General features: G+C 30.9%; 1 protein-coding gene across 6 annotated transcripts in view; it reads left to right on the plus strand.

Moving 5' to 3' along the window:
* The window catches only part of LOC142323698 (pyridoxine/pyridoxamine 5'-phosphate oxidase), a 48,442-nt gene extending 47,752 nt beyond the window's left edge, over window positions 1-690 (plus strand). For all 6 annotated transcript variants that reach the window (XM_075363806.1, XM_075363805.1, XM_075363804.1 and 3 more), the window contains one exon: window positions 452-690. In XM_075363806.1, the coding sequence (XP_075219921.1) occupies window positions 452-578 (127 nt within the window). In that variant the 3' untranslated portion in view covers window positions 579-690. The remainder of the gene's footprint in view (window positions 1-451) is intronic.
* The last annotated feature ends 11,886 nt before the right edge of the window (window positions 691-12,576 follow it).

A 12,576-nucleotide genomic window follows, 5' to 3' on the forward strand; every position in this document is an offset into this window, starting at 1 on the left:
TTTGTGTTTTTATTTCACTTTTAGCATATGTTTCAGGCATTTTACTTTGAAAATGTATTTTTACATTGCTGGATTTTCAGTTTTTAATTAATTTTTAACTGTCCATTTATTAAATTTTTTTACAACTAATTTATCGTGTCTGGGTGATGATAACACAAAAGTATTTTTCGTCCAGAAAAAAAAGAAGAATATCTTATGTTTTTAAAAATAGATTTAATCCTTACTAAAGAAAATTCTAGTATTGAATATTATATAAGGTGTTCTCAAAATAATTAGTCATTTTAAAATTCTGTCTCTAAATGGCTTTATTTACATTTCTCTGATTCCAAAATCTTAGAGGTTCCAATTTATCTGCAAATTAAGAATACATTTGGAACTGTCCATTAAAAGGATTAATGAATAATGATTCAGAATTTTTTTTTAAATTTATTTTTATATTTTTTTTTTACAGTGTAGCATACAAAGTGCATCCAAAAATGATTGAATTTTATGGTACCACAGAATATGAAATCGCAGACAGAGCAATGTTCTTGTTACAAGAAGACAGTTCTTGGTTATGGAAAAGAATTGCTGCTTAATAGCAAAAAATCTGATAAGTTTATATTATATATGTTTATGATTTGGTTCTACCAAAATAATTAAGGTTTTTATTATTATGTAATCTTGTATTCAATAAAATGTTTAACTGCATTAGTACTGTTTATCCTGTATTATTTGTTCATCAAAAAATTTATATTTCTTTTTTTTTCATAACAACAGTAATGCATCGAGTTTAAAAGACTGCCTACCTACCATTGCGGAAGGTTGACAGTTGGAAGTATAGTCAACACTAATATCTTTGATACTATCTCCTGACAGTTTGTTAGATTTCAGTTACCAACCGTTCTGACCTGGTAATCTAGTGATGTTACAAGCTAATGATTGTATAGACAAGAAGGGATCTAATAACTTTCTACAGGCCCTAAATCAATATAAACATAGTTATACTTGATATATGTAAACTTCTTTATTTCTGAAGTTATCATGAATCAATCAAAATACATAAAGTAATATCTTTTTTTATGAATACTTTTTCTTTTAAAAATATTAGATAATTACTGTGTGATTATTAATCAACATGTTTCATTTTATATTTTTCAATTATTATTGGAAATTTCTGAAAGCAATTCTTTCATTTTATTTTATAAAAAATCTGATAAGCAAATCAAATTTTTTTTATTAATGATTGTAATTTTTCATCTGATTGTAAAAGTTATAAAAAGTGAATTACTATATTATGCAATGAGCCGAAAGATCTTTACAATAACTACATATTCTAAATTCTGTCTATCCCACAAATTAGAAAATCATGAAACAAAGACTTATAAATAACTCAAAATAAATAATAATTATGTTTATTCTTTCTTTTTTTCAAAAGTCTGACAGTTGTTTTTTTCGTAAAGTCTAATTGAACAAAAGTCAATTATTTCAATTTAAAAAAACGATAAGAATTATCATTATCATTAATTTATATATATAAACATGTAATTTTCATAAAAATAACTACATCAAAATCTGTAGACAGGACAACTTGATTGTTCTGACTTTCACAATTCAAATAATTAACAGTAATTATACATTACACAGTAACTTTTGTATTTCATTAAAATGTTAATGTAAAGAAAAAGTATTTGCATTAAAAGCAGTTGCAGTGACACTTATTTTAAAATGGAATCATATTGTCATGCTGTATTTGTGAAACAGATTTTTTTAGCAGTTTTTCTATTTTAATTTAAAAACACTAATGCAAAGTGGCCCAAAGTCAACTCACACATTTAAAATTTGAATATTGCACAGGCACACATGGTTGTTGAGAAGACAAATGGAAGAGTAGGATTCCACTTCATATATTAACTCGTAGTGAAGCTTTGGAATGTGCAATAACATCTTACTTTTGTATGTAGTCATTACCAAACTAGGTCAGAGATAAAAGTGCAGTGTCTTAATGTAGTTTATTGTTGGATGATTTCATCATGTATTGTTTTGGAATACCAAATTGGCTTAAGTGAAGAAATTTGAAGAAAGCTGGGTTCAACGTGAATCATGGAGCTCCACAAACAATGCAGACACTATAGAAGCTGCAGAAAGTGGGGGAAGCTTTTGATCACAGTCCTCAGTATCTGCACCAGCACTCTCCAATTTTAGGATCGAGTAGTAAAAGTTTATTTCAAATATCACCCTTTCAAACTGCATTGCCATGAGAAACTTTTCTTTTAATAATTTTAGGGTTTACGGATTAAACAATTTTAAGTTTTCCGAGGTTTTAATAAAGTTTGTAATTTAATAAATTGTAAGTTCCATAAAATTCATTAACATTTAAAAGGATCCAATTTCCCAGTATTTCTCTATTCCCAGTATTTCTAATGATCCTCAGCAACTGGTTGATTAAATATGACTTGATCAGTTACATACCTTATTTAACATTTTTCAATTTCCAGGGTTCTACCCCTGAAATATTCCAGGTTTTGTGATTGTAAGAGTGCATTTTACTTAATTATCTAGGGACTGTTTATTATTGTATTATTTCAGTTACCATCATAATTAATGTAAGCCTACATTGTTCATTATAATGGCTCAAACTTACAATAACTAGTAACAATATATGTACTTTTTGATAAATTTTAACAATAGACTATTACTACTAAAAAGAAATAGTAAAATATATAGACAAATTATAAACACATAAAACAACTGTTGTCATTTTAGGCAGTCCCAGCAGAAAATATAAATTTAACCTAAAGATCCAACTTTTTTAACTCCCCCCTCCAATTCAGATTCTTCACGACAGCTTAATTCATACCTATCATGTAGGTTGGATTTATAAAACTTTTCAAGAGAAATAAAGACAATATGATGAACCTTAAACATCGTAGATGTCCACTATGTTTAACCCAGTGTAAATCAACTACCCTCACCAAAGGATAACATCTGCTAATCTATCCTACCTAATGTCCTTTCTGAATCTCAAATTTATTAAACATCTTTTTTTGGAAGTTTTCAATTATAATAATATTAAACACCTTCTTCCTGCCATATTCATGGGATGGGATATCTCTGATTAATTCAGAAAATAATTACCATTTGGTTATAAAAATAAAAATAAAAATTCATAAAGCTACTGTTTTGTTATTATTAAGTTCTATGTATCTTAATTAACATTTCATAATAGTTATCAGCAAATTGAGAGCTTTTATCATAGCTTGACACCAATTTAAAAATACCCTGTTCATAGAATTCCATCAGTTCTGTTGACTTGAATGATTCTTGGATGAAAGAACATAAGCAGATAGAATTACTTTTCACTAAGTCTGGACGTATTCTTCTCGGTGAAATGAATTGAGGAGCTGCCATATCAAATGTACAGTATATAGTGTGAAATAGTCATGCACCAACACAAGGCAGAACTCATTAGGCCATACCTTCTGATTAGCTTTTTCAGAACGTATTTGAGTGTTATTTACTGCCCTACCCAGCATTATCACCCTAACTTCATAGTTGACATGTTTCAGAGTGCTCTAAACTACTTTTAGAAGTTCATGCTACTACTTTAAACTACATTTAGGACTCCATGATAAAAGTAATTAAAAAAATGAAGTTGTTAGAAATATAAATTAATTAAAGATAAAAGTAGTAAAATTTAATTTAATTAAAAAGTAACTACTTTTAGTACAATGCTAAAAGTAATTTTGAGAATGGAGGTACTCTGAAAAATGTAAACTACAAAATTAGAATGAGAGTACTTTGAAAGTACAGAAAATAACACACAAATCAGTTATGATATTCATAGCAGAAACATAAAATATTGTGAAAATTTTAGTTTTTTCAGAGTTTGACCATAAGCTTCTACATCAGTTGTTAACCTTGTGGCACGAGTTCCTCTAAAAAAATTATCTGATACTCCCAGAAAATGATGTACATGATATTTCTTGTAGAAATAATTATCAATTTCTTGATTTTCAGGGAACCAGTGTGCTATCATCACAATGATTAGCATTTGTTTTCTGGTTTTACACAGCAAATTCCATATTTCAACAGCAGTGACAATTGTTCTCAAAATTCAATTATTCCTTCCTCTTCGTAATGTTTCAAATACTTCAAGAATGTTCCCATGCATTTTGTTTTATGAAAATCTGTTAGTTTTCTTGGAACCTATCTGGAACACTACTTTTGTGTGCAATTGTTCAGTTATAGTTTCAAAGAATTAAGATCTTTTCCTAATATTTCATATCTTGAAATAGTAGTAAATCACAGAGAAAAATAAAAAAATGGGAACTATATAAAAAAAAATCTTCTCATCAACATCATGCAAAAAATTAACAGGAAGGAGAAATGGGAGCTCATTCCATTTCTCTACATTAATATTCTCCCTTCCTTCATTAAAACTCTCACCCATTTTTTAAAAATATCTTCACATATTGCATTCAATTCATAGACTTAAAAAATTTGACAGCTAATTTCATCGGGCGTAAAATTTCTTGTGAAAAAATTAATTATTCACTGTTGTCATACTTCTCTTGTCATATCACTATTGTTTATACTTATAAACAATCACCTAAAAAATAGTCGTTTTATCTAAAGAATGAAATCGGTAGGACACTTCATTTTTAAGCGAAAAGAAGTAACTATGCATGTGCTGATAGCCATTGCAAAGTTGTGTAAATATGCAGATGTAGTACTTACTTCATAGATGTGCTTTGTATTATATTTTTGAGAAAATCTAGAAGTCTACTTCGTAAATTTTTTCAAATAATTTTGAAAATATGAATAAAAGAGAAATTGGTTATGATTTTTATATCAACTACAGAATCTTTGATATACAGAGAATAACAATGAAGTCTTAAAGTAAGAAGTAAATTGGTTAATATCAGAGGTAAAGTAAATCGGTTCAACCATTGAGCTGCTACGATGGAACAAACATACATACATACACCCTAAATACATTACATTCCTTTTAGGGCAGTCTTGTAATAAATGAGATTACATTGGCTAAAACAGATAAATTGATATAATTTAATACCTCCATGCGACATAATGCCTAACAACATAACTGCTATATTACAATTCAATGACACAACTAAAGTCCACAGTCGAAGCTAACTTAATAGTGGATTCCAAGTGACACAATAGTTATAATTACTGCATCTCGATTCGTTCAAAACAGTGCCAATTAGCCAAAAATTCAGTATGTAGACGCTTTATTTTCCGTAGAATTCCAAGTAACTATTTCTGCCTGTTTCTGTAGATTGAATAATACTAGCTTGACAGTATGTTTTTGAAATGTGCAGTTTATACATAAAACATTGTAGAATTATTACAATGTATGTATTATTATTAAATAATTAATGTTAATCTATATAGATGATATATATTCAATAGGTATCACAATATTAAAACGTAAATAATGATTAATCAAAATAAATATATGATATAATTATTAAAATATTAATATTCAGTGCACCACATTTTGATCAAATAAGTAGGTCTCTATTTAAAAGAAGCTGTTTGATCGGCTTTCAAGCCCTGACAATATCTTGTGATTCAGATCCAATCACTGTTACCATCAAGCAATTACTATCTGCTTACCTAGCATACATTCACTAATATGTGCTTCATAACCTACTTAGCAGAATACAATAAACATACTGTACTAGTATGAATTAGGTAGTAAGGAAGAAACCAGAACTAACTAAACAATGATTTATAATCTCATGAAAGTCACAAAGAAATTAGAAATATAAAATAGATTTTTTTCATTATTGATGCCAAAAAAAGGGCCTGATTTTGTTTGTTATTTATATACCACAAAATCTAATCAATCATCCTTCCTCAGCAGACTCCATACCTTCTCACCCCATTCAGAAAGGTGATTCTAAAAGCACCTTTCTTTTACCCATTCTAACCATGAAAAGTTCATAACTTCTTTTATAACAAATACTAAAAAAAGAAAAATTTCAATAAATTTTAATCTAAGTGAGCCTTGGATCTTTTCATTTAACAAGAAGCATCTCTAAATCTAAATAAAGAAAGAAGATAAACTAAAATATAAATACACCTATTCAACCACCGATCGCCAGCACCCACGGCTTCTACTATTGCTGTGGTGTAAATCCATTTTTACTCCAAATTTACTTCAATCGTTATCAAACTCCATGTGGTGTAATGCAATTGGGACCCATTCCACAAAATGATTTAGACTAATTCAACCAAAAATAATCATGTAAAAAAATAAATAAATGTTTAAAAATTATTAAAATAAATTTAAAAACAAATTATGTTAGTAAAATCAAAAAGAAACTAATGAAATTAACAAACATCTAACAACAAAGTTTTAAACTTTTCAGGCATTTATTATAGAATGGAAAAATAACTATAAATGAAAAATGTTACCTAGGATATTTTTTCTGCGATGGGGTGTTTATAATAAAGTTTTATTGTAAAATTATTATGTTTAAATAAACCAAAAAGTTTAAAAAATTAAAAAAACTGGTATTTTTTATGTTTAAATGGAAGAAGGAACTAAAAAATTCTACTGAAAAATGTACAACCAATAAAAAGTTACGTAAGATTTCTTTTTTGGGGATGGAAGGTGAATTATGATGAAATTTTATTGTAATATTAAAATTTAAGAAAGTTTTAAAAGATTATAAAAATCAATATTTTTAAACTTTGATCGGTTTCCTCACCTCCAATGTTGCTCCTAAAGTTTTCAATTTTTTTTTAGGGGGTCACTAGTAGTATTATTATGCCTTGGAAGACATAAAAAAAATCAGTTAAAAATATGCAATAAATAAAAAGATAGCTTTTTTGATTTTTGGGTAAGGTGCAGAATTTTGGGGAAATTTTTTTTTTAAATGGTAAGATGAAATGCTGAGATTAGTATAAAGTTGTGTGTGTTATGTTTGCAATATTTTGAGAAAATTACCCCAAAAGCTACTTATCCCAACCCTGGAGATATTGACCCCAAAAGTTTGCCAGCAAATTGCCCCATATACATGAGTCTCTGTACAAAATTTCATCAAAATTGGTTTATCCAATCAGACATTATTAAGCTTCAAACACCGCAACACATGTATGTACCCCTAACTTGGGGTCTCCGGGTAATGAAAGGTTGAGAAATGCAAAAATACCCATACCCCATTTTGTGACTGATTGCCATACTTTCTGTCTTGTAGCATAACCTTTGAGTTCTGATGTCTGGAAAGTAAAAATATATGTAAAAACAGTGAATTCAGCTAATATGCATGCAAAACTTTTGTTAACAAAAATTCAGCTTATTTAATAGAGGAAAATCTTTTCATCTGAAATTTTATCATTACCTTAAAAACGTTCATTTATTATTCGTCTTTATTTAAAACATTTAATTCTACTGATGTAAAAGGAAAATTAAATCCATTTTTTTCATTCATATGTTGGCACAAAGAAACAAAGAAATTCAAAAGATTTTAATGTTACACTTAGTTCATAATTCTATTAGTGTATTACCATATTGATAACTACTTAAGCTAGACCAGTCAAGAAAAACTTATCAATATTTATCAGAATCAATTCAAATTAAATATTGGTTCAAAAATCACAAATTTATTAATATTATTTATTACTAATTTCAGAGATAAATGAATAAACATTTTAATTAGTAATTTTTTATTTTATTTTTAAACTAGATAATTGAACTCCATGATTATTCTTGTCCAAAGTGATACAATGGCTAGAAAATTTCATATTACATATTTTGAAATAACATTTTTTATAATTATTGTATGTTAGATTTTTTTTTTTTAAGGAAAATTTTTTTATTTAATAATTGATAATATCTTTGCTTTAATAGAAAGTAGTGACATGCAGGTTATGTGTAATACAAAATATGTGACAAATGAGCACCCCGGCCTTTGCTGCACGTGTTCTCTCTTTTGAAAAAAGTTTCTGAAACATGTTGACATAATTGCTGGGAAATTTTGGCAATGTTGTGTTGAATTTCTTCTTTGAGGTCCTCAATTGTTTATTGATCCTTAAGATAATCCAAAGAAAAAAGTCCAAGATTGTTAAGTCCCACTATCTAGGCAGCCAATTCACATCAGCTTGCTGTGAGATAACATGACCGATAAATATTTCTTGCAATAACTGCATGGTTTCACCGGCAGTTGGCATTTTGCACCATCTTGTTGAAACCACATGTCATCCATATCATTTTAGGCCATAAAATGTTTGAAATCATCTCATTATATCAAACTCCATTGACAGTAATGGCATCTCCATTTTCATTTTCGAAGAAGTAAAGTGCAATCAATCCCCCAGCCCAAAATGTGCCATAAATCATGACCCGTCATGAAGTCATTGAAGGAAGTTCTTCAATCTTTTTTAGATTTTCTGATTCCCAAATTCAACAGTTTTGTTTATTGACAAAGCTGGTAAGAATAAAACGCGCCTAAACATTAAAATTATTTTTTTCGAAAGCTCGTTATATTGTTATTTTTACAATTTCTAAGCGTTGTTCATGTGTGTACTTTTCCATAATGTAACATCAGTGTTTATTGATAACAGCATATAAAAATCTCAGCAAAAAAAAAAATGGCAGCAAAATTAAAAAAAAAATCAATTATTTTGGGACACCTTTATTTGCATTTTTATGTCATTTTGTATTTTATTTTAACTTGTTAATTGAATTAAATTTTCATCATTCTTCACACTTAATATTCCACATATGTATGTCAAGTACATGTATTATAAAACTCGAGTATATTTTGTACTTTTTATTTTTTATTACAAAAAAATAAAGTATAACTTTGCTAATCTGGATTAAGGTGTGCCGCACAAATTAGCCTTAAATTAAATCAAAGCTATCGTTATTTTTTTAGTAATTAAAATTTATTCTGACAAGATTAATATTATTTAATATAGAAATTTAATTTAAAAATACAGTGAAATATTGTTAATAGAAAATACTTATGTTTAAATTTGTTCCTAAATATTCAGTGTTATACACATATTATTAATTTATTTGTTTCGAGAATACTTTATACGACGTCTGAAACCCGTGTGTGCATAAGCACAAGAAAGCACTTGTTGGATTCAAGAAAAATTCATCGATCCCTCTCTGAATCTCCATCAGAGTTTATCACAGGACTCAAGAGATCCGTGGTCATCAGAGAGGTAGCAGCAAGATTATCCGAGGCCATCATCCAAGCATCGACCACCTGCACAATTTAATCATCGTGCTGATGGATTTCGACTGGCGGGTATCAGGACGACAAGTGTAGCCTGACGTGACTTCGGCTGATACAGAAAATTTATTTTTCTTTTTTTATTATTCGAAAGTTCATTTCACAAATATAATTTCATCGCTAATATTTTTTTTCTGCTTCCCCTGGTCGTTTCAACATTCAAGTATAACTCAACCCAGGGGAGTGTCCTTCTGACTCTAACGGGCCTCCCCATCCCCGGCTGTACGCCGGCACGGCCGGTCGTTCCGCCAGTTCTGGATCTTTTATTTATTCATCTTTGCCATGCCTCTAACTGGTAGGACAACTTGAACCCAGGCCCGGCTATGCCGTTTTGGGGACCCTGTCCAAGCAGCCCGGACTCGGTCTTTTCACTTTTTTTTTCATCGTTAAATATTGCATCACTAGAAATGGACTATCCGCTCAATCACCACAGGCTGGCCATCTCTTTTATTAAGCTGTTTTTTACGACTACAAACCTAGGGATATTTATATTTTTTCTTTCTTTTCAGAATTACCGTCTTAATTTAATTTTTTTTTTCAAAAATTAACTTCTTTATTCTTAATTTATATTTTTTTTTTATTCAATAAACTTGTAATGTATAATATTTCTTATCATCTGTATGATTATTTATGTTTTAATAAAACGTTTTACTTCGAATCCAATGATACTTTATAAATATAGAGCTATATGAAATTTAATTTAATAATAACATAAGAACAAATTGAATTCCCATACTGTTACAACACATATATTGATTTCTATTAATATTTGATTAGAAAGAAGACGATCGGAATAGTTCATAAATTTTTCTTATAGATTCGCTATGAGCGAAAGTAAAGACTATATATAATATACTTTTAAAAAAGGACCCAGAATATTCGTAACTATTTCTTGTCAGAAATAAACATATTTCCTGAGTTTTGGCTTGTCCGTGTTTATTTTTACAATAAATAGAATCACAATAAATTACAAACTATGTTTATATACGTCAGACAATTACTATGTTACTTAATTTATCATTTAGCGTTGTTCCGCTGACATAATTATAAACTTGTTGAGAATAGGCCTACATTTTTATAATGGTATTTTTCGGAATCCAACAGCCACCTTTTTCAATTTTTTCCTCTAAATCAGTGGGTATTTGCAGACAAAATTATAAATATAATCTAACCAAACTTAACCTATGCTCACTAGTCAAGTTTAGTGAGCATAGGTTAAGTTTGGTTAACCCACCGGGTTGGTCTAGTGGCGTCTTCCCAAATCAACTGATTTGGCAGTCGAGAGTTCCAGCGTTCCGTAAAGTCAGTTATTTTTACACGGATTTGAATACTAGAAGGTGGATACCGGTGTTCTTTGGTGGTTGGGTTTCAATTAACCACACATCTCAGAAACGGTCGAACTGAGAGTGTACAAGACTACACTTCATTTACACTCATACATATCATCCTCAGAAGTATTATCTGAATGGTAATTACCGGAGGCTAAACAGGAAAAGAAAGAAAGGTTAAGTTTAGTTAGATTATATTTATAATTATAAGTATAATGCTTTCATTGGACCTCTCTCAGGTACACTTATAAGACCCATGTTTGAATAAAATTGACGAGTAGAGATAAAAAAATAGGTTAGCGAACGTTGGTTAAGTTTGGTTAGATTATGTTTATAATTTCTCTGTAAACACTTTCAAATGCCACTGATTTGGAAGAAAAGCTTGAAAAAAAGTCGCTATCGGATTCCGAAAAAGAACCTTTAAAAATATACCATAGCACTTTTTTTATGGCAAAATATTTCATCATTTATAAATTATAAACAGTAGCATAAGAAAATATTTTAAATTAATCCATAATACCATCCTGAAATATAAAATAATAAGCTGTATTTACAAGAAAGCGAATTTCTTCTGCACGTGAAAACTAAACTGAATTTTTTCAGTTTGGATATCAGTCACCGTACTAGCCGTCGCAACCAAGCTTCAAGATTCATTGCCAGTGGCAGCTCGCGCATAGGCACTGTGGACCCCCTATTTCCATTTGATATTATCGATAGCATTTAATACAATGAGTCCTTTTTCTTTAATTGTTTCTTTATACTTGTACAATATATAATACTTAAGCTTAATGTCAGTAGCCATCCCCCAGTCTATGAAAAAGATACAAAAATCTTTGTATGGAACTGTGAACTTCACAGTCCCAGCAGCGTAGTGTTTAGCTGTTGCGCGCATGCGCACTACATACGCAAGGCTGCGAGGTAGAAAGAGCACTGTTATTCTCACAGTTCCGACCCTGATCCTCTGGTCCCTCTGATGCGTCCGGAGGTTTCTTGGCTTAAGTGATTGCTTTTGGTGTTTTGGCTTTCGGTTGTGTGTGTACCTTCCGATAGTTTCAAGGCGATCTGATTGAATTCTGCGGCTGCTGTGTAGCAGTGATAAATGTAGACTCTACATTTGCTCCCATTTTGCGTTGTATAAAGCACAAATTTTTGCGACGCGTGTCCGCCTCACCGCGGTGAAGAGGTGGCGACAACTTCTGATTGTAAGCCCTCGTTACAAGTAAGGGAATACTCTCTAGTTCTACTTGCGTTCTTGAACGAGGGCAGTAATTCGTGGTTGTACTCTTATAACCGATCCAGAAGCGGCTAAGAGATATGAAAAGTGACAGGGAAATATAAAAGGTCCCAAGCTGTCTGTGGCTCGCTGCGGACAGTAGTCACACTTGTGGGCTGACCCAAAGTTATTTAGTAGGAGAAAGACAGTGACTATGTCAAAATCTGTAGGTAGTGAGGCTAGGGTAACTCTGGCCATGCTAGAGGACCAGCTTGTATTTAGACCTGGGCGGAAGAGGAAAACGGAAATTTCCCCGATCCCCTCAAGTTCAGAGGGCGAAGGCTCTGATATGGATGTAGGGACTTCCACCCGGGAAGTTAAAGGCGACCCATTGGTCGAAGAATTCAAGGCGGCACAGGGCAGACCTAGCAGTTCTGTCGCGATGTTGGCTGCGGCGCAGTAGAGCATCGATAATTTTCTGGATTTCGTTGAGAGTCCCTGCAGCGTCAGTGCAGGGGCGAGGAGCAGAATTTTGCCACGTCTTAGGCACGTAGCAAAATGGAGTGTTCTTTCTGCTCTGGCAAATGGTTTGAGAAGTTGGTCAAGACCAAGGAGGTCAAGGTTGTTCAGGTTCCGATGCCTGCTCCTTCTTTCTTTTTTTTCCTGTTTAGCCTCCGGTAACTACCGTTTAGATAATTCTTCAGAGGATGAAATGTATGAGTATAAATGAAGTGTAGTCTTGACACCCTGGCGTTCTGGTGGAAAATAGTTTTTCTTT

This window comes from Lycorma delicatula, chromosome 4, assembly GCF_047948215.1.
Source record: "Lycorma delicatula isolate Av1 chromosome 4, ASM4794821v1, whole genome shotgun sequence".
Lineage (NCBI taxonomy): Eukaryota > Metazoa > Arthropoda > Insecta > Hemiptera > Fulgoridae > Lycorma > Lycorma delicatula.